The sequence below is a fragment of the Protopterus annectens genome, chromosome 13.part0, assembly GCF_019279795.1.
Source record: "Protopterus annectens isolate FY-2018-M chromosome 13.part0, PAN1.0, whole genome shotgun sequence".
Taxonomy (NCBI): domain Eukaryota; kingdom Metazoa; phylum Chordata; order Ceratodontiformes; family Protopteridae; genus Protopterus; species Protopterus annectens.
In genome coordinates, this window is record NC_056747.1 from 1,020,330,486 (window position 1) to 1,020,354,176 (window position 23,691).

The 23,691-nt window shown below is 42.7% G+C and overlaps 1 protein-coding gene across 1 annotated transcript in view; it reads right to left on the reverse strand.

Annotated features, from left to right (window-relative positions):
• CASC3 (CASC3 exon junction complex subunit) overlaps positions 1–23,691 on the reverse strand; it is a 1,214,789-nt gene that overhangs the window by 1,116,913 nt on the left and 74,185 nt on the right. Inside the window, exon 3 of the mRNA XM_044054937.1 lies at positions 1,404–1,456. Within this exon, the coding sequence (XP_043910872.1) occupies positions 1,404–1,456 (53 nt within the window). The remainder of the gene's footprint in view (positions 1–1,403; positions 1,457–23,691) is intronic.

The window sequence follows — 23,691 nt, forward strand, 5'->3', positions numbered from 1 at the left end:
TCCTGTTTTTCAAGGTGCTTTCTCCCCATTCTCACTTCACACTTTCAACAGATGTTCCTCTTTTTTGAAGGGCTTTGTATCCATTATGTGTGTTCCGGTTGACAGAAATGCATCACACAATTACAATGGTTAACACAGTTATCCTTACAAATCAGGAGATGTTCAGCAAGAGGAGCACTTCCTTATTTTTTTTAACAAAATAAAGTCTGTGATTTATACCATTTTTAGGAAGTAACAGGGATTCTTTCTAAAACTATCAGTGTAAGCGGCACTGACTTTGGACAAAATAAGTAATAGTGCGAGACGAAACGCAAAATGAGAACCACAATACAAAAACAAAATAAGCAGCAGAGTCTTGATGAAAAATCAGTAGTACTCTGAGAACATAGACAAAATTAAAAACAGAACACAGCAGTCCAACATGCAGTACTGACATCTGACCAAATCATTGATTTTCACAATGAAGACAAAAGTAAAACCCGCAAAAAAAAAAACAGCATCAGGGACTTCACATCAAGCACTAACGTCCGAGCAAAAAGCCATAGTACTCGGACAACAAAGGGAAATTTAAAACCAGGCACAACAATGAAATAAGCATTACTGAGATGTCACAAAATTAGTAGGACTGTCGGGATGCAGAAAAAGTTAAAAGCAGGGAAAACTAAGCAGCAGTGAGTTGACATCAACCATCCATTTTGCCTGCTGCCCTGTTAACGGAAAAGTACTGAAGAATGTGATATAGGAAATACTACTATTTATAAAATGTAGAAAAAAACTTTAGTACCTAGCCCAGAGCAATGCTGCTGAATCTCTTCGCTGCTCGGCAAATGAGATTGAGGGAGTTGCATTATGGGTAAAGAACATTGCCCATGAGTTTTGCTTTAGACCTCGAGCTGGAGAAAGGGCTGAGATGAATCCGATGGATCAGATCCGACCCACAAGTGAGAATAAAGGAGAGACTGACAACATCACATCACAAAATACCACCCTCCAGAGGAGCAATTCGTTAAAGGTTACTTTTACTCGCACAGCCTGATACCTTCCTCCCTTCCCACTTTTCTTTATTTTTGCTTATTCATTTCAAATAATTCACCAGCTCTGTAGGAAGATACATTTGCATTGCATACTGGTGGAACAGTGTGTATTTGCATGCGTTGGGGGGGGGGGGGTTATATGTGCACAGGCTCAAAGAAGGATGCTGTATGTATGAAAACATTTTTTTCATCTAGAAATGCTCACAACATTGCTGAACATTTTACCTACAAATATTTCCAGCATAAATTACTAAGGAATATTCAAAAAGCTCAACTTCTGAGTCTTGTGCATCACAGGGGAGAAGGGAAAACACCAACATAAATCTGATTTGCAGTAGGGAGAATGCAGCTTAATTGATATTCACTCACCTCCGAGACCCGTGAGCCATTTTCTTCAGCACTTTCATAATCTGACAAAATAGCTGAAATAAAAAAAAATGAGATAAATACACATAAATCCTGTATACTTGTATGTGTAATACACAGTACTCTTGCACACAAATTATTAATATATCAACACCTACGTCACTAAGTGTCAGCAGCAGCATGCCACAGACCACTTGTAATAAAAGCATTAATTATAAACAAATCTAAAAATACATCTAAATTTAGTCATTTATGAATCAGTATACTGACACGTGTCACTTAAAAACACAACTGCAGTCTCTGTGCTATGCCCACAGTGAAATCGATGTTGACAGCTACACATTAAACTACCTTCCTGTAGAGGCAGAAGACAGCAAATCTGTCCATCGTCGCTGCACTTCCAACAATCAAAACTAATCCCAAAGCACTTTCCTTGTACAAAAAGAATATTCAAAAATCACATTTTCACAGGATCAGTAACACATCTACAGCATTTATTTACATGTTTTCTTTTCAGGGAAAGTGGGCACAAGTCCTATTTTAAGAGGAGGCCCAGGGAGAAATGCTCCATTTTACAGAATGACTAGAAGGCAGTCATGCAAGATTTACATAATGAATGTATATACAATAATACGACAGTTAAAAATAATAGATGTACATACATAGAATACTTAATGAACATACATAGAATTGTAATGATAGAACAATTAATGAAAACAGGACATTTAAATGAACAGTAAAATATTAGCCAATATCAACTTATGACGGTATGGTTATTTTCTAATGGAATCAGCTGAAAATGGGTACCGAGTAGGACACAGTAAAGTAATTATAGGATGAAGATGATTACAAATTATGAAGGACTATAGAGCAAGTCACCAGAGCTGTGGATGAGGGCAAGGTAGTTCACACAGCCTACCTAGATCTTGCCATGGCCTTCGACACCATCCCTCACTCAGGAATCATAGATAGACTCACAAAACTAGGCATAAACCCCTATATCATAAGATGTGTTGCCAAATGGCTCACTGATAGAACCCACACTGTGAAAGTAGCGGACTCCAAATCTGACTACCGACCAGTTACAAGTGGTGTCCCACAGGGATCGGTCTTATGTCCTCTCCTGTTTGGCATCTACTTCTCTGAAGTTCAAGCCAACACAAAGGGACTCTGGCTGACCAAGTTCACAGATGACTGCAAACTGGGAGCCATTACTGATTCTCCAGCTGACTGCCATTACTGATTCTCCAGCTGACTTAGACATTCTACAAAAAGGCCTCACTGACACCAATGACTGGCACGGCCTTAAGCTCAATGCCAAAAAGTGCATTATCATTCCCTTTGGGAAAAATTCGTTGCCCATGAACTATCAGATAGGCAGTAGCCCACTAAACACCGAAGGTGTGATAAGAGACCCGGGAACACAGGTTGACAGCATCCTCTCCTTTGATCACCACATTGCCACTGTAGTCAAAGTCCTTCTATGTGGCACATCTCATTACAAAAGATTTCTCATCCAGGAAGAAAGAAGTCATAATCCCTCTCTACTCGTCCCTCATTAGACCTATTATAGAATACAACGCCTCATTTGGTATGTTCCTCACTAGACACCTACAACAACTGGAAAGGCCACAAAAATACCTCACTAAGAAGATCTTAGGCCTTAGACACATGCCCTATTCAGACAGACTCAAAAAAATTATCGCCCACTTAGAGGCAATCTCTGCTTGACCTACAAAGCCATGTCTGACCCACAGCTGCTGGATATGCTACACCTAAAAAAATCCCAATCCCTCTGTGCCACACACTCCAGGGACGTAAACCTCATTATCACAATAAACAGAACATGCTGGAGGGACAGGTTCCTATCCCAGAAAGTTCCCATACTCTGGAACAAACTTTCCACTCACGTCAAGCGGAGCACTTCACTGGCCTTCTAAGAGAAATCTTGACGAGTGGATGGGCTATGGGAAAGTTCACTCCAGGGATCACTTCAGTGGCCTTGCTTGACAGGAGCACTGGGAACCATCTTTGAGCGGCATGATGCCAAGGAGTCTTCTTGGGCTAGGCTTATACAGGCTCCAGGGCCATTAGCCTAGTACACACCTATGAACCAAAACACAGTCCAACAGGTTTCTCCAAAAGATTTAAGGATTTGGGATGGATGGGAGGGAAGTTGAGGAAGAATGAAAATGGACAACACAGATGCCTAGTTATGGTGAGTACATAAACTTTTAAATCTGGTGTTGTCCTCTTCATTCTTCCTAAACAGCTCGTTGACCTTGGATGGCCCTCATGGAAGGATATTCGGAGTACCAGCAAACCAAAGGCAGCTCTATTTCTAGATAAAAGATCCAATTTGTAATGAGTAACACAGGCATGAGCATTAAACCATGTGGCTGCTGTAAATATATCATCAATAGATGTTCCTGACCAAAAAGTAGATGAAGCAGCCATGGATCTGATCAAATGAGCCTTGGGTGGTTTTTAGTAGGGGAATGCCTTGTTGAGAATAGATCCAAGAAATGCCATCAGTAATCCATTTGGCTAAAGTGATTTAGAATCTGGGAAACACAGTCTTTTTGGTAAAAAGGAAACAAAACAGTTTGTCTGATTTTCTGATTTGTTTTGTCCTCTGAAGATGAAGTGTAATTGCCTGTGTACATCAAGGAGATAAAGCATGTATTTTCTTCCCAAATTTTTCAAATAAAAAAGGACTGGTAAATGATTGGCTGGGTTAATATTACTTTCAGACGCTACGTTACGTAAAAAAGATTTGTCCATATGGTAACCCTATCTTTATGGAAAATAATGTAAGGGGTCTTTGACAAAAGAGCCTGGAGATCAGATATCCTCTCTTTCCAGAAGTAATCGCTACTAAGAAAACTGTTTTCCATGAAAGGAATTTTAGATCAGTTCTAGCTGAAGGTTCAAAAGGTTTCATAGTTAAAACCTTGTAGCACAATGGATAGGCAGGTAAAGGATCTTTTACTGGTGGTCTGAGAAGAAAACTGCCTTCTAGAAATGCTTTGGATAACTTTGAAGAAGTCAAAGAATAATTTCTTTACCCTATATGAAAATTAGAGATGGCTGCTAATTGTGGTTTAATCATAGAAAAACTAGCTCATTCTTTAAAAAGGATAGTCAAAAATTCAAATACTGTAGAAATTAGATCAGTAAAAGGGTCAACCTCATTTTTCAAAGCCCAAAAGGAGAATCTTCTCCACTTGCTATTTTAAACTTTCGTAATAAGAGTCCTTTTGCGAAGACCGAACTCACTGGGGAGGACAGCCTGAGCGGTCTACCCATTACTGGAAGTGGAGAAACCATGCGGTTATATAATTTGAGGCTCTGAATGTTGAGAAGTTCGATTCCAGATGGGTGTGACAGGAGATCCAGTGTTGGCTCCAGTATCCATGGAGTATAAAGATGAGACCATAGAAAGGGGAACCAGACCTGTTGAGGCCAGAAAGGAGCAATGAGAATGACTGAGCTCTTTAGCCAGCTTGCCTTCTGAAGAAATTTTGGAATCAGGGGACGGGGGGGGGGGGGGTAAGCATAAAGAAGACCAGAGGGCCAATCGTGGACTAGAGCATCTCTTGGTGACTCTCCCCGGGGGGGGGGGATAAGAGTTAAGTACCTGCTGCACTTGTTGTGGGGGGATGCAAAAAGGTCGCAGCAAGATTGGCCCCAATGAAGGAAAATCCTTCCCCCCATAGATTGACTGTGACACCACTCATAAGACATCAGACTGTATCTGCTTAACTTATTTGCTAATACGCTGGTTTTCCCTGGTATGCGCATTGCTACTAGAAAGTGGTCTTAGGTCACTCATTCCCATGCTTTCATGGCTTCTCTTAAGAGGGGGTAAGATAAGAGTTCATCCTTGTTTCTTCACGTACCAGACTACAGACATGTTGTTGTTCTGAATGGCAAGAATCCCTAGAGGAAGAGCATCTTGAAAGGCCTGCAATGCTAGTAGGATTGCTCTCATCTCTAGTACACTGACATGCAGATTGGTCTCTTGGGGGGGACCATGTGCCCTGAACCGTCCTTCCCAAGAAATGCCCCCCACCCCAGCTAGGAGGCACCCATAGTCACTGTGGCCGCTGGTGACAGTAGAATAAAAAAAGGTCATCCTAAGTGATTGCTGTCTGACTGGATCCACCAGCTGATGTGACATTTGTAAACAGAAGTAAGTTTTACTAGAAAGGATAGGGGTTGTCAAAAATATACCACTGAACAGCTAGAGTCCACTGAAGGACATGCATAAAGAATTGTGCTAAAGGGAACACAATGGCTGCTGCCATGGATACTACCACTTGAAGAACTAGTCTAGCTGGGGGAGACGGTTGGGAAATAAGTACATGGGTCTGAGACCAGAGTGTAGATATACAATGAATTTGAAGTGATGCTATCAGAGATGTTGCATTTAGATGAGCACTAAATGAACTCCAGGCTCTGAACTGGTGTCAAGTGTGATTTGGTATAGTTTGTTATCCCCAGTAACTGGGAAATCTGGAGCAAATAATCCCTGGACTGTTGAAGAAGATGCATGCAGGGAGCAGTAAGCAGCCATTTATCTAGATAAGGAAACTCTCGAATCCTTTGAGTCTCAGATGAGCAGCCACCACTGCTATGCATTTGGTAAACACCCCAGAGGCTGTGGTATGTCCAAAGGGCAGAGCTCTGAAGTGGTAATGACTGGCTCCCAGCCAAAAATGTAAATGTCTTCTAGACCACCTGTCTTTTTTAATATGATAGTACACAACCTGAAAGTCTATCAAGCACATCCAGTCATCCATGTGCAGAAAAGGCAGGATGGACTAAATCGTGACCATTCGGAACTCTGCTTTCTTCACAAACCGTTTAGATCAAAAATGAGTCCAAGATACCCTTGTTTTCTTTGGCACTAAAAAGAAGTGAGAGCAAGTTCCAAATCCTAGTGGGTCAGGTGGGACCTCCTGGATGACTTTTTCTAGTAGGTTTTTATTTCTTGTGCTGCTTCCCTCCTCTGACTGGGTGGAACATCGGGAAGTTTCTTCACCCGACAAGGCGGAAGAAGGAAAAAGGGTATGTAGTAACTTCTGGATATTATTATTACCATACATAAGTTTTTTGTGATATTAGTCCAGGCATCTAGGTGCAAAGAGGATCAACCCCAGACTGCCTCCAGAGTTGGAACAGTCAGGCAGCCCTTCAGGAGTGCTGACAGGTCCTATCTGAAAATGAGCCTCTAAAGCTCTGGTTCTGCAGGGCTCCTCTGCCTCTAGGGCAATATCTACCATTAAAATGTCCTACTCTGCCTCTGGAGGAATTATCCCCATGCAAATCCTGAAAAGACCCCCCCCCCGAGATTTATGGAACCACATCTTACCACCTCTTTGGTTTCTACAGAAGGTCCATTGAGGAATAGAATTTTTTTTTCTCACTGCAGGTAAGCATATATTTGACTGATGGCCCAAACAAAGAAGTGGCAATATCTCAACTGGCAGCTCATGAGGTACCTTCAGCTGTATGAGAGATTAACCTCATTGACACTTTTTTTTTTGCCTGTTTCAAGAGTGGCCAGCTAAGAGGAAGTCCTTTTGAAATCCTCAGTAGACATGGACTCGGAGAGAGAGAGTCTGATGGTTCTTTTGTCAAATCTCTCTGCAGCCTAGTAAAATCTGCCACATAATCAAGTCACCTCAGAGCAAAGTTAATGGAGGCATACACTTACTTTCCAAATCTGCCCAATGCTCTTTAGCGCCTTTTTAGTGGCTGCCGCCACCACCATCATAGCATCATCCGGGACTCCTTTAGTCTAGTGAGAACAGTCTGAAGGAGTCAAAAATTTGTCAGGGCACTTGGGTAGCCTCCACTGTTTCCAGCTCCTTCCATGCCAGACAGGAAACCAGGTCAATAAGTTAGTCTGATGGGGCTCACTCAAGACACAAATGGTCCAGCAGTAAAAGCCGCCAGAAACACAGATTCATCCTGAGGAGTTTGAGATGACCAGCCACCTTTTTGCTTAGGGATTTCTAGGAGATTAAAGAAAAACTTAGCCCACGACCAAGGAAGACCTTGGTCGTGGGCTAAGTTTTTCTTTAGTCACTGTTGTTCCAGTTTTTGCTTTACTGCATTTCTAGGAGATTTCCAAAGGAGAATTTATCAGGTGGTGATCTGGGGGATCCTGCTCCCTCATCAAAATCAGCGTCTTCTGTGAGACTCCATGCGGGACTTTTCTCCCCTTTTACACGTTCCCTTCTGAGGAACCTCCTCTGTGGGATGTTCAGAGGAGGTATCAGACGAGAGGGAGAGTTCCCCAAGTGGAACTGTCTGGAGACTAACTAGAACTGGCTGTCCCTGTAAAGTAGACCCAATGGACTCAGAGCAAATGAGGGCTAGGGGACAGGAGCAGAGATAGGAGATGGTTCTCTGTGAAGAGAGAAAGCCCTTTCTACCACCTTGAAAGCCGAGGGATGAGGGGAAAACTTTCCTCCCCTCTCCAGACTGAAACTTCTGAGGAAGGCAGGTTGGGGCCACCCCCAAATCAGAGCCTCAAAGGAAAAATCGGATCAGAATTGTCCAGGGACAAACCTCCAACAGGAAGGGACAGATCTGACAAAATTTCAGCCAAACCCAACCCCTCAGATCCAGCGCCAACATCTCGGTTCCAAGACACGCTATGATCCAAGGGTACCAGAGCACAGTCAGGGAAATCGGACTGGAGAAAGGAACTCTCCTCGGATCAGATGCCAAAACTCTTGGGGAGATCTCTGATCCTGCGACTCCGAAACCATGGGTCAGATCGGAGAGGGCGAAACAATGAACTTTGTAGCCACGGTCATGGATCCAGTAAAGGATGGTGCTGGCAGAACCCCCATTTGGATCTGAGCTGTAAAGAATTTACACATCATCCTATCCACATTCTCCTCAGATGGACTTCTGGGAAGACCTAGAAGATGATGTGGGAGGGGGTCAAGAGTGCTTCTTCGGAGTTTGAAATAACTGAGTGGGCAGAGTAGGAAAAATAGGTTTGACTGCGTACTCTGGACTACAGCTTCTGTGAGATGTACTGGTTCTCCAAAGAAGTAGAAGGCAGGGAAGATAGAACTATAGGAGCCGACAGTTTTGGATCCAAGGGAAGATAAATAATTTTTGGATCCAAGGAGATTGGATCAGAGACTTTTCTGATATTTTCAATCGGCTCAGAGGAAGCCCTTGGGAACTTTTGGATGAGAACTTTTTCTGCATTCTGAAGAAACAGATTTGGACACTTTGGAGGGGGGTTGAGCCCCAGAAGAAACGGGAAGTAAACCTCTAAGGATAAGCTTATTATGCTGGTCAGCCAAATCTCTGGGATTAAAAGCAGAACATACTGAATAGGCCCTTGTTATGATGGTCTGGTTCCAAACAATAAATTAACTTCTTGTGGGCATAAGAATTTGGGATCTTATGTCCAAAGGTGCACTTTTTAAAACCGGTTGGGTTTCTCCAATATAGCTGAAAGGAGAACAACCCCTGAAGCAAGCACAAACAGTAATAAGGAAAAACAACAACTGAAAGGATAGCCGTTATAATGTAATTACCAGAAGAACACAGTAATTACAATACCAAACAGCCTAGAAAGAGAAAGAAGGATGAATACCAGCTATGGTATTTAAGAAATACCTGACAGGTAAAGGAAGGTACCAACAACGGTACAAAGGCTACTAAAAAGTTAGTAGAAAGGTTAAGGAAAAATCAAAGAAATTCCTAACACCAGTGATAAATAAGAGAGAGGATTAAGGAAAAACTAGCCAAGTTTAAGAAGGCTACCTTTAAACAATTAACAAATCGGATGAAAAATCTCCTTACAATGCTCAAGAGCAGAACCTACACCTAACCACGATCAACAAATGAGATCTGAGGCAATGGGTATGAAACAGAAAATTATGGATAGAGGGAGGAGCTTGAGAGCTGAATCTGAAATCTAGTGTATGTGGCCAAGTCGTTTCAGAGGATCAGATCCAAACCCATTAGTGTGGAAGAATGAAAAGGACATCAGATTAAGATTTTTACTGGTAGTGGGTTTCCTGGCCTCCTGCAGAACCCAAAGCATGCCCTCAGAAAAAGGGCTTTGATCCCTTTTAGGCATCACCCGCAATGTCAGCTGAAGAGTGAACAACTGGGAATGGATGAGAGACCCCTTATATCTTGTATGAATAGGTCCACCTTGTGAGGTAACTTGTGGTAATTGCCCTAAGTGCAGAAGAGGGAACCAATGCTGTCTAGGCCAAAAGGGGGTTACCAACAAGATTTTAGGAGTGTCCTGTTCTATCCTGAACATGACTCTGTATGAGAGGAAAGGGACAAATGGCATAAAGAAATATCCCCTTCCAGGAAAAAGAGAGGGCATCCACCTTCCTAGTCAGAACATGGGACTCTGGTGCAAAAGATAGGAAATTGTCTGTTCAAAGGGGAGGCAAAACAGATCTACCCAAGGAGTACCCCACTCGTGGACAATATCCAGAAACACACCTCTGTGAAACGTCTATTAGTGAGTTTGTATTATGGACCTGCTTAGCGTCTGCTGCAATGTTCTGATCTGAAGGAATATAAACAGCTTAAAAAGAGTCACCCAGTGGACAGCTACATCCTAAACCTAAAGAGCTAATCTATAGAGGAGGTAAGACCATGCCCCTCCTTGCTTGTTGATGTACCACATCACTGTGGTATTGTGTCTAAAGATTTTGAGGAAGATGGTATGGAAGGCCTGAAGAGCATGAAGTGCAGCTCTTGTCTCACTGACGACGATATGGTCTTTCTTCTGACGAAGTAACCAAGGACCCTGAACGTTTAGAGGGCCGAAGCTCCCCATCCCACGACTGAGACATCTGAAAAAGAGTTCCTGAGCAGGGACTTTAGCCTAAAAAGGAAGTCCTGTGTTGAGGGACATTTAATGAATCCACCACTGAAGCTCTAGCTTAAGTCATGGAAAGAGAGGCATTGGAAAGTCCAAAGGATGGGAATGTTGAAGTCGAACTGACTTTAGGAACCACTGTAGCTCCCTCATATAAAGTCTGGCAGGAGGAAGCATAGGAATGATGGAAGCTATGTACACTACAGCCCTTAAATTCCCTGGCTGTAACGGAGACCAGAGGAAGAAGGGACTGGGACTGAAAAAATGCAATTAGAGTTAAAACTTTGGGAGGTGGAAGGGATGCCAGCATGGTACTGGTCTGTAGCCTGCACCCGAGAAAAACATGAACCTGAGAATGAGTCAGGAAGGATTTCTGGAAAATTACTGTAAACCCTAGGCTCTGCAAGAGGCAAACAGCATAGTGAAGATGCTGAAGCAAAGTCTCTGGAGAGGAAGCCTGAATGAGCAGGTCATCCAGATAAGGAAAAAAAATCTGCATTCCCATCATATTGCAAAAAAGCAATCACAGAAGGGAGGCATTTGGTGAAGACCCTTGGAGCAGTAGAGAGGCCAAAGAGCAAAGCAGAGAACTGAACATGCAAGGAAGAAACAGAGAAAATTTCCTGAGATGGGGATTAATAGGAATATGGAGATGGGCATCCCAGAGATCTAGAGAAACTAGGAAGGCCCGAGGTAGAAGTGAAAATGGAGTTTAAAGAGACAGCATTCGAAAGGAAGGAACCTTTAAAAAAAGACATTAAACTGACAAAGATCCAGAATGGGCCTCCAAGGTGCCTTCTTTCCTGCAGACCAGAAACAGTCTGGAATAAACCTCCTTGCCCTTTTGAGGAGCAGAAACTGCTTGGATGGTGCCTTGAGACAACAGGTTCTAAAGGACATCTGGAAAAAAGGCAGCTGTTCCTGAGGAGGTTGATGAATACCCAAAAAAGGAGGAAGGGATTTCCATAATATGTAATACCCCTAATGAATGATGGATAGAACCCATAATCCCAAGTGATCCTTAACCAACTGTAAAAAGACAGAAAAAGATGGAGATAGAGGAACATGGCTTTGGAGGGGGAGAAGATGATAGTCGGACAGAATCTGGTTTGTCTGGAAAAGGAGGCTTTTGGCTGGAGCAATCGGAGTAGACTTGGAAGGAGCCCTTCTAGAACCCTTTTTACCTTTGGTAGGAATGACATACTGTCTACATATAAAGGCAGACTCAAATTTGGGAACAGGGGAAATAAAAATGTTTTGATTCCTATATAGCATTGCCCTTCTCCTGAAGACACCTAAAAAGCTCAGCAGCTGCAGAACCAAAGATTTTTGTTGTCAAGAGGAGCATCCATCAATTTGGCCTTAATATCATCAGGTAAAGGCGAAGCCAGGAATAACGCAATAACACAGAACCAAAAGCAACAGCTCTAGAAGAGGTGTCAGCTGCATCACAACTACACTTAATGGAATGGCGAGCCACTTGAGATGAGGACCGCCAACAAAGAGAGGGCAGAAGCTTTCCCCTCAGAATCTAGGAAAACTGAAATAGCTTGAAAGACTTGAGAAACAAGGGCTAAAACATACCTGGACTTAAGAGTCCAGGTAATTCACAACCCAAAAGGCCATAACAGCAGTGTGCACCTTTTTACCCAATCCTTCCATAGCCCTAATGTCCTTGTTACAGGGAAGCAGTTTAGAAGAAGACAAGAGATTGGAAAGCTCATCAGAAGAAACAGAAATAACAGCGGGTTCAGCACAAGGACATCTGCAAAGAAATGAACAATCATTAGGCACCTTTATAAAACCTCAGGATTTTCAGGAGCAGGGGCCAGGAATCAGGAGTTGCTGAAAATGTATCCAAAAAAGCAGCAACAATAGGAGGAACAGCAGAGGGCTTAGGAGACTCCATTTGGAGGAGTTCACAATACCTTTTCTGAACATAAGAAAACTGGGTGCAGTCCCACTTAAAACCATTGTAAGAGAGATTAGTATCCCCAAAAGAAATCTCCTTAAAAGGAGAATCTGGACCAAGTTTTCCTCCTCAGAACCATAATCCAATAGAGAGGAACTCTGGAAGGAAAAGGCCAAAGACCCTTCAGAGTCTAATTCCTCATTAAAGGCATCCTGCTGTGGGCACTTAAGAAGAGTAGTCCACCAAATGGGGGGCAGGAACAGAGACTGAAGGGTGGGGGGCAAAGCCATGAGAGCATTAAATAACCTATGTGTAAAGTCCTGCCATTCACACTGAGCATCCTTAGGAGCAAGGGAAAATGTGCTTTGCCTTCTGCTGCTTCTTTAAAGGGACAACAGACCTAAACATCTTAGGAGCCTTGGATCACTGTCGACATTCAAAGTAGTGGGAATCTCCTCCCTAACAAGAAGCTGCGAAACACCCCTCGGTCCCTCGGACATTATCAGTCACGGTTCCCCCTGAACATCCAAAATGGACATCTGCAGAGCCTCCGAGGATGTGCGAGAAACCAGATCCATGCTGGTCTTCAAAGAAGTTGAGGCACAGGATACAGACAGACAAGCTGGGCGACACTATGGGTTTTCACCAACCTTCAAAGAGACGTCTGGGGAGGCGGTTCAGAAGTAGAATCCGACCTAATATTTTGGCTTTATTAGCAGATAGCAGACCCTCAGGCCAGGATGACTCCAATCTTACACCTGGCCCCAACAATTTAAAGTAGTGGTTTTCCAGGCAGACAGACAAGAGGACAGAAAACTATAAAGAGTTTTAGGGACAAGCACCTGACAAATAGATGACATATGGTTGTGAGGAGCACCCAAACAAAACAAACATTACTTGTGATCGTCCTTATGGGAAATCTGTCTTCCACATTGGCATTTTCCATTTCTTGATGACATGTAACCTTACCACCAAAAGTAAAGGCAAGATATAAAGGAAAAACGCCAATGGGGCACTTATCTGAACCGGTTAGGTAACCAGCACATGGAGCATTCAGACAATCAAAAATGGGGTTAGGACTGGTGGCAAAAAAGAAGGTACACCCATACATCACTTTTATTCAAAGAGGTCCGTCTGTGGTGTGCCTCACTGACGAGTGACTGTGTGGAAAACCTGTCTGTTCAAGGTCCATTCATGAGGATCCTCCAAAGAGCAGTTTAGTCAGTCTGCAATCACATGGTCCTGTGAGGGAATGTATGTGGCTGTGAGGGTGATGTCCATCTGGGTGGTCAAGTTACATGCCTTCTGTGCTAACTTACACAACTGGTAAGACCGAATGCCTCCCTGTTTATTTATGTAGTATCACATGACTGTGGTGTTGCCCATATATACTAGGAGCGGTCCAGGTTTCCACAGGTGGGAAAAGGTCTGTACTGCTTGCATAAGAGCCCTCAATTCCTTCAAATTGATGCACTCCAAGAAATGGTAGTTGTCATCTGCCCTGTACCCAGTTTGATCCTGTCCATGCCCCCCATGCCTTGTCAGAGGAGTCTGTGGGAATTTATTGAAGAGAAGGAGGTGTGAAGGAAGTCCGAGGTTGAGATTGACTTGTTCCTTCCAAAGTGTCTCCTTTTTGAGGCAAGGAAGGAGAGGTATAAGGGTGTCCAAGGAGTGTGAGTATTGAGACCACACAGATTTCAGATATCATTGGATTTTCCTCAAGTTAAGTCTGGCTAGGGTATGAAAAGGAATGGCAATTGCCATGAAATCCAAGTTCTTAAGATCTCCCTTGCTATACAGTGCATTGCAGAGGATAAATCTAGGAAGAATTTGGATAGTGTCTGAACTTTCTACTGAGAGAGGAAGGCATGCATTTTCTTTGGGTCTAGTCTGCAACCCAGGAAAACCAGGTCCTGTGCAGGTCCTGTGCAGGAACCATGTGGGATTTTTTGCAATTGATTGCGAGTCCTATATTTGTCAAGAGTTGGAGAGTGATGGGTCTAAATGTTGGAGAAGGACACCTGGAGAGAGAGCTTGGAGCAACAGGTTGTTCAAGTAAGGAAAATGTTGAATTTCCTATGTGGAGCAGAATGCCAACCCTGGTGCTATACACTTTGTGAACACTTTTTCTCTCCAATAAACATCTTTATTAAATTATCATGTATGAAATAGGCAATCTTACATTTACATAAATGAAAAACAAACATTGAAACTTTAGTTTCAAAAATTATACATCACAAACACCAGTGAAACAACTGTAGTTGCAAACATTATACATCATTTATAATCTATCCAGTCATTGTCAGTTAAGCATCACATGGCTCACTCAAAATCCTGCCTCTTAAACCTCATCCCTTCTCTGCATATATTGTTTCCACAATTCCCATTTTTCCTATGTAGTTTGCTCCTTCTCTTTTCTAAAGATCCCAATTCCAGCCATTTTCTTTCTGTTATGATATTCATTACTTCTAATAAAGCTGGTCTAAACTTCAATTTCCATTTTCTAGTAATTGCTTTTTTGGCAGCCACCAAAATTAGACTCTGCAAGTTACTGTGTCTAAGCAATTCTGATTCTGCATCATAGCTCAAAAAAAAAAAAAAAAAACATTTCCCCAGTCAATCCAATCCGCTCACCCAGCATTTCCGACAGTGGTCTGCAGGGAATCCCTAAAGTCTGCCAGATCGCTACACTCCCAAAAATATGTTCCCAGCGACCTCTTTCCTGCCAATCACACCTTCAACATTTGCTATCCACCTGAGGAAAAATTCTTAGGTATTTTTATATCCCAAGTAGACTCCAACGTAAACATTTCCAGGCAAAGATCCTTAATCTTCTAGACTTTGCTTTGTTGCATATTTGGGAGATGCACGTATATCCCTCCCATTGTCTCTTTGTGAATTGCTTACCCAATCTCTCCTCCCTATCCTTTTTTAAGCTCCTCTGATTGATTTTTATAGTTATTATGCAATATTTTATATGCTCTACTAATTATTCATAGGTTCATAGGATGATACCAGGCTATTGGCCCAGAGGTCCTTATAAGCCTAGCCAAGAATTTCACCCATGTTCCCACAAAGTCAGCACCTGTTTCCCCTGTCCAGAAGGGGCACAGGTGGGATCCCAGGGGTATATTTTCAGTTTCCCATCCAGTCGTCCAGGTCCTCTTAAAGAGAGCTAGACAGGTACTCTGCTTGACATGGACAATGAGTTTATTCCACAGATGAGGGTCTTTGGGACGCAAATCTATCCCACCAACAAGTTCTATTAATGTCACAGACAAGGTTGAGGCCTTGCATGCGAGTTGCATGAGTGGAGTTTGACTTGCCGATATGCAACAACTCCATCAAGGCTGGGTCTGAGATGGTCTTGTATGCCAGACACAGGTTACCCCTGAGCAGTCTGTATGACACAGAGTAGGACAACAGAGCTTTTAGCCTATCTGTACAGGATAGGTGTTTGAGACCCTGGGTTTTCCTGGTCAGGAACCTCTGTGGTCTCTCCAGCTGCTTGCAAGTGCCTGGCAAGGTACAAGGTGAAGGGGGCACTGTACTCAATGGGTGTAATAAGGGAGGAGTACAGGTACATGTTATGACCTTTTTTCCTGGATGAAATACCCTTATTTATAAGGTGGGCCATGTAGAAAGCCTTCCATACAATGGAGGCAATGTAGTGGACAAAAATCAGGCTGCTATCAACCTGGGTGCCAAGTCCCTTACGACTGATTTGCTTGCATTTCTTGGCATTCAGTTTGAGGCCACATGCTTCTGGCAGCAATCATTAGTTTGGGTAAGACCCTCTTAGAGGATGTTCAAATCATTAGGGGAATTTAAGACAGCACCCAGCTTGCAGTCATCTGCAAACTTGGTCAGCCACAGACCACTGGTTTTGGCTTGCATCTCAGAAAAGTATATCCCAAACAGCAGAGACTGATCCTTGGGGTACACAGCTCGTTAAGGGTCTACTACTAGAGGTGGCTTCCGCTATTTTGACTGAGTAAGTTCTATCAGTGAGCCAGTTAGCTACCCATCTGATAAACTATCCCAGCTAGTCATCAACCCATATGTTATCTATTATGCCTGAGTGGGATATAGTGTTTAAGGCTTTGGTTAGATCAAGGTAGGCGGGGTGTGCACAGTCTTCCTCTCATCCATGGCTTTGGCGATTGTTTTGAAGAAGTCAACCAAGTTTAACAGGTATGATCTCCTTTTGACAAAATCAAACTGTGTGGGGTCAAGTATTTGGAGGTCGCCAATGTCCTTGTTTAGAAGGTCCATAATAATGCCAGATCAGGCTAGTTAGGCTGATGTGCCTATAACTGCCTGGATCAGTGGACAATCCACCTTTGTATAGAGAGATAACAGTGGCTGCCCTCCATTCCGCAGGGCCGAAGCCAGTGCTCAAGCTTTGGTTGAATAGGGTGCCTAATGGAGCAGAGAACTCATGCTGGATTTCATGTAGTTCTTTTTTAAAAGGCAGCTTCTGTTGTAGATTATATTAAAAACTCTACCAGTGCTGGCCCTTTCATTTAAGAGCCCCCCCCCCCTAACCTGAAGTCCAAATAAATTCTTGACCTCTTCCCATTCTCTTTCCCTTTCTAGTTGTTTGCTCACAATTCCTTGGCTCCTTTCCCAGTTTTCTTCAATAAATTCCAGCCCCCTCTTGCCTATTTGTCTGCATCCCTAACCACAGTCATCCATATTGGCAGAATCTCTTTTCTCCATTCTTATGCTGGTTTACTTCTTGGAATACTCCGTCCCATTTTATGAATATAATACTCTGTGTATTATTTTTGTTTTTCTCCTTAACTCATTCACTCCAATGTTGCTCAGGAAGTCTGCACTGTAGCTTTCAATGGGTGGCGCTTAAGCCTTTTAAAGAGAATTAAATTATGTCCTCACATTTCAAATATTCATATCTCTGCAATGATAGGGGTTATGAAAGAAGTATAAATTGCAAAGTCTTCAGCACAAATTACTTTTAAAGTGGTAGTATTCTTTAGGTTTTAGGTCTTAAACTGAATTTCATAAGTAAGGGTAAACAGTTACTATTATGTTTGTAATATTTCGTAAATAACTTGCAATATATCGGCAACCACTCAAGTTACACACATACTGTCAAGAAGCATTTTATTCATAAAGCTGAGAGCTTTCATACGAGGTGAAGGAGTTCTGTCTGTGTTACTTGGTTGTTGGGCTACTTAGAAAAATGCGAAAATTATATCTATATAAATGAATATAATAAAAACTTTTAATATATATTTACCTGCGCTAGACAGAGGTCAAATATTAATGCAGTTGAGTTTGGCATTGTGTAAGCTTTCAGATGAATACTTGTACATAGCATGGTTTTGGAATTATTTATGCAAATATGAACAAGCAATATTTGACGCCTAGATGCGTCAGTAGGAATTAACTCCAAATGCACCTGGAGGCGTCAGTTAAGAGTCTGTATCCAAAATACCACTCTCTCATTTCTTGAGCTTCCCCCTGTATCATCATCATTCCTTTCCACTTTGAATTATAGTTTTATGCGTGTGCTATGTGCAAGTGCCTTAACTGTGTTGCTCTAAAATATCCCCTCAAATTGGGTAATCCTAGTCCGCCTTGTTCTATTGGAAGAATCATCTTATTCCACTTGACCCTTGTTGTCTTCCCTTCCCAGATAAAATCCTTCAACTTTTTTTTTTTTTTTTTTTTTTTAATTGCTGACACCAGCTTCTAATCTAGTTAATAAAAAATATGCCTGACCTGTGTATAAAACTAGAGAGACTAAAAACACTTTGCACCCTTGGTGTTGTGGAAAGACCAAAAGGCAAAGCAGTAAACTGAAAGTGCAATGAGACAGAGAAAAACCTAAGGAATTTCCTTCAAGAAGGACTAATAGTTATGTGCATGTGGGCATTCTTTAGGTCTGCTGGGGACACTAAAAAATCCTGAGGGAGAATAAAAGACAAGAGAGCATTTTTAAAGTTGGCACTACTAAGAATGTGTTTAGTAGAGAAAACAAAATCTAGGATGGTCCTCCATTGTCCTTTTCTTGGCACCAAGAAGATTATGGAGTAGGAGCTCTTCACCATAAAGTCTTCTGGGACATGTTCAATGGTGCCCTAATTCAGGAGGATTTGAATAATGGGAGCGAGTAGAAGTCAGTTTTGAAAAGGATGTGGCATGCCTTTTGAGGAAGGAATATCACAGAGCCAGGGAGAGTGACAGTGTTTTGGAAAGGGGGCAGTGGGGGAATAAGGGGACTGAGGGCAATGAAGGGGGCATTGTGAAGGTAGTCACAGATTTTTACTGCCAAAGGGAAGTCCCTAGATGGAGGTTCCCCAAAAGATTTGTCAGAGTACCTTTTCCTAACAGTTTTTCTGGGTTTGAGCTGTCCTAGGGTCCCTTCTAAGAGACTATGCATATTTAGATGGGTAGTTCCTATTGTATCTAGAAAATAAGGAAAGAAGAATTTATCTGCAGTCTTTCATAGTTTTTCCTTGGTTTTGGAGAGTACTGAACAGACTGTCATCCTGAGGACCAACAAAAGATCTTTGTGCAAGGGGGAATCTAATGGTTTTGACTTGAAATCTTCAACGATACGCTGGTTACATAGCCATGTATATCTGCTAACAGACCCAGTAGCTGCTGCCCTAGAAGAGACATCCACAGCATCGTAACTACACTTAATGCTGTGTCTGGCTATTAATTGGCCGGAGAAAGTAGATTCTGCAATTGTTGCTTTGATTCTGCAGTTTGAGGGTCCAACAGAATCCTGTTCAAGGGCTGAAGTACAGAAATCAAATATTTGGTCATTTGTGTCCAATAGTTAATTGCCCTAACAGCTAGGGTAGAAGAGGTGTATACCTTCTTTCCCCATATATCTATAGCCCTACTATCCTTATCTGTAAGTAGAGCATTAGCACTGTGCAGGAGCTTAGAGGGTTTGTCTGAAGAAAGAAACAATGCAGAAGAGTCTGCCACAAGATTCTTGTAAAATTACTTCAAGTCATCAGGCACCTTATAAAACCTATCTGCCTTTCTGGAGCAGGCGGCTGAAAGTCACATGCTGAAAGGTGGACTGGAAGGCACCCAGGAAAGCCTCAAAGTACAGCAGGGACTAGGAAGGAGCAGAAAGTACAGTTGTGTATATTTACCATAAATGTGTATTCATTGTTGCAGTCATCACACTTGGGTTATCTGCCTGCCAGTAGCCCTCAGTCAGCCCGAATACCAGAAACTTAGGATTTCTGCGTCAGTTGCTGTCGCTCCAGGACTGACATCAGGTCATCAGGGGTATAAAAACAGGCAGTCGACACCATTACATCAGAGCCCCCCACATAGGAAGCTAAGTTATGGTGGGGAAAAAAAAAAAAAAAAAACACCAGTAAAAAGTAAATACCAATACCCCTGAAAGGGGTGAGTAATAGAACAAAGAGTGAGAGAGACGGAGACAAGGGGGCTGGAGGGAGAGAAACCATGACTGCAACAGTGAATACACTCGAACATCTACATTTATGGTAAGTGTATACAACTGTACTATGTTCTTCGTGTTTCACTGTTGCAGTCATCACACTTGGGTTGATTCCCAAAGCTGAAGAAGGGTGGAGGCAGTCAAGAAGAGTTGGGGCTGGCTAGTATGCCCTGCAGGACTGCTGTTGCAAAACCCGCCCTGGATTTGGAAAAAAGATAGGTGGCAATGTTTGGTGAAGATGTGTACAGAACTCCAGGTAGCAGCTTCCAGGATGTCCCTGGAAGGGACTCCCCTGTGGAATGCTGTAGAGACAGAAGTAACCCTAGTGGAATGAGTTCTGACCCCCTGAGGGGTTGGTTTCCCATGGTGCTTGTAGCAGAAATGGATGCAGTGTGCTATCCATTTGGAAATGGTTTGTTTATAAATGGCCTGGCCCTCTGCCCCTGGTGCAAAGAGGAGTAGTAACTGGTCAGATTACCTGAAGGGCTTAGTCCTATCAAAGTAGAATCTGAGCTGTCTGTGCATGTCCAAGTGCAGGATCCTTTCCTCTTTATTTTGAGAATTAGGGAAGAAAGTTGGCAAATGGACTGGACACCACTTTAGGCATAAAGGAAGGGTTAGCCCTGAGGGAAACCCTGTCAGTATGGAAAATAATGAAGGGTTCCACAGCCATAAGTGCTTGTAGCTCAGACACTCTTCTAGCTGAAGTGATGGCCAGAAGCAAGGCTGTTTTCCAAGAGAGGAAGTTTAACTCTGCTGATACTGCAGGCCCAAAGGGGGGGTAGCGTGAGCTTTTCCAGTACAAAGTTAAGGTCCCAAGCAGGGGTGGGTGCTCTCCTTGGCGGCCTTAAGTTGTTTTCCCCTCTCAGGAACTGACTGATAAGAGGGTGAGAGAAAAGAGGTGGCTCAGTGCTGTAATCAGCCAAAATGGCAGAGGCATGAATCTTAATGGAGGAAAAGGCTAAGCCTCTGTGCAGTAGAACTGCTAAGTAATCCAGGATTAGAGGCAGGGAGAGCAGAGCTGTGTCCTTTCCTTTAGACTGAATTCAGGAGCAGTACCTTTTCCACTTATCAGCATAGGATTTCCTTGTACTGGGTCTTCTGGCTTCAAGGATGAAGTCCAGCACCCGCTTGCTAAGGCTGGTTACTGGGGGAGACTTCAAGAAATAAGCCAGGATGCAAAATTTAGGGACTGTAGTTGCGGATGCAAGATCTGTCCCCCCTGCTGAGAGCAGGGTTGGGTTCTGGTATAGGTGCCACGGTGGCACCGATGACAGGCTGCACAGGAGTGGGTACCAGTGCAGGCATGGCCAGTCCAGAGCAATAAGAATTGTCCTTGGTTTGTCCTATCTTATCTTGAGCAATACTCTTGAGAGAAAGGGCAGAGGGGGAAAGGCATAAATTGAGAGATTTACCCACTGGAAGGATAGGGCATCCACTTTCCAGCCCGGTAGTCTGGATGGCTTACCGAAGACATATCAGGATAATTGAACCGAGCACCAAAAAATTTAGAAGTGCAAATATACTGACGAAGGATAGTTCGTGGTTTAAATAAGGCACAAAACTGACAGCGAGGTACATCGTGGTCAGGGCCTAGGCAAGGAATACAGTACGAATGAAAATCTTTATGAGGTATTTGCTTTCTACAAGAAATGCAATTATTTACTTTTACTGACATCGGTTTAGAGCAAGAAAAAGTTTCCCCAATGGGGTACTTCGCTTTTAGTTGAAGACTTCGGTTCTGAAACTCGAAAACGAAAATTTCAGGAGTTGACCTACCACCACTTGCGAACTGCTTCTGCTTCGGGCACCGCACGGCAAGAAAGACTGGTGTAATGACATCGGCTGCATGTTTTACACCCCTGAAGACCTGACGTCACGAAGAAGAGACAGCAACCGACATAGGACTCAAGACTTTGTTAATCAGGCCGACTGAGGGCTACTGCAAGCAGATAATCCAAATGTAATGACTGCAGCAGTGAAACACGAAGAACATCATCAATCCTGTGAAGCCTAGAGGTGTGCTCTCAAAGGTTTTAAGAAAGTACTGAAGTTTTCTGCACTCTAGCTGCTATTTTCCCTCTCAGAGCTGATATATCTGCAGCAAGAGTGCAGATGTGAAGGGTAGCCAAAGCTTTGTGAAGGCTTCTCTGTCACTGTATACTGGGCAGGGTACACCAATCAGCCAAAGATCTGCCCTCTTCACAAATCCCAGAACTAGAATTTGAAATGTCAGGGGATACTGATGCTGGAACCAGAGATACCTGAGGTACCAATGGAGTTCTTTCATGAGGAGACTTGCACGAGGTATCACAAATATTATAGATGCCATAAGACCAGGAATCCTGAGGAATTTCCTTGCTGAGGCAGCAGTCAGAGTGATAAACCTAAAGAATAGATCAAAATACTGATCTATTTTTTCCTGTGAAAGAAAAGCTCTTTGAACTGAGGTATACAGGGCACTCTGGAAAAACTATCCTGCGAGAAGGAGTCAGACAACACTTCTGTAAATTCTCTTGAAATCACAGCCTGCACAGGAGATCCCTTACTCAACTAAGAGTCCTGGCACTTTGGAAAAGACTGCAAAGATAAGCACATCCTCTAAATACGGAAAATGTGAATACATTGCAGTCTGCAGTAGACCATCACAGAAGCCAGACATTTTATTAAACACCCTTGGAGAAGTAGATGGACCAAAAGCTAATGCAGAAAACTGTTTAAGGTTTTCTGTGACTAGGTCATATTAATGTCTATAACTCTAGATCTATGTAATGTGTGTCTCTTAATTCTTAGATCATTAGAAAAGTCAAAAGGGAATAAAACTGTTACAAGTTGCGAGGAGACAGCATTTTGAACTTGGGAACCATCACAAAAGAATTCAGAAAAAGATCCAGAACTGGTCTCCAAGAAACTTCTTTGACACCAGAAACATCCTTGTATGAAACCCTTCACCTGAGGAGAAGTGACAGCTTCTATCATAACCACAGTGAGCATATGCTGAATGAAAGGAGGGAAAAGAACACTGAGATTTGGTGAGGAAGAGTCCTCTGAAAGGGAGGGATAAACTTCCACAGGCATCTGTAACCTTAAAAGATTACAGCACCAATTTGTCTGAAACAATCTGGTTTCCAAAGACAGAAATGGAGGTTCATGCTTTCTGAAAGGACTAAAGGACTGCTGAGGTGACAGAGAAGATAGAAATCCTTCATACAGTCACTCAGACTTATTAGGCTGTCCTTTGCTCTGGGTCTTCCTGCTTTTTCTGGAAACATCCCTGACATTGCTTTTGAAATGTTTGCTTTCCCACAACTTTCTGAATATGTTTACTTTGTATTTAAAGACAGTTTGCAGAAGGAGCATGGAATCCCTTGACAAACTTGGAGAAGGAGGGATGAAAAATCAGAGATCCTTTGAATCAGATTTCTTCTCGTATAGCACTTATTAATAATCTTTGCAGCAGAAAGCCAAAAAGCTAGCTCTTTATCTAAAGGAAAATTCAAACTCTCATTTTTGGCATTCTCATTGAGATTTTGAGACCACAGTCAGGCAAACCTATTCATACCAGTTTCAGTGGCAGCAGCCCTGGAACTAGCATCAACATAATTATAAGCATATTTCAAACAGTGAGTAATCTCTTGTCAGTCAGAAGAAACTAGGTTACAGAAAGCTCATTTCTCCTGAGAAGAGGAAACAGATGCCAACATATTCCTCATATTCTCATGAGAGGCAAGCATAACATCCAACATATGCAGCTTGACAGCTGAGAATTGTAAGAAAAAGTATTACAGAGGAATATACTTTTTCTAAAGCCTCCCCCATCCTCGTCGACATAAGAACTAGGATTATCCAAATGTTTAGCAACAGCTGGATTCAATAAAGCAATAGCTGCTGGGTGTGATCTGGTTATCAGACTGTGACCAAAACATCTCCAAAGCAGAAACAGCAGGAAGAACAGAAGTAGGTTCTTGAAATTCCAGTTGTAACAAATCATAACACTTCCCGCAGGACTTGGAAACCATCACGGTTTTCCCAC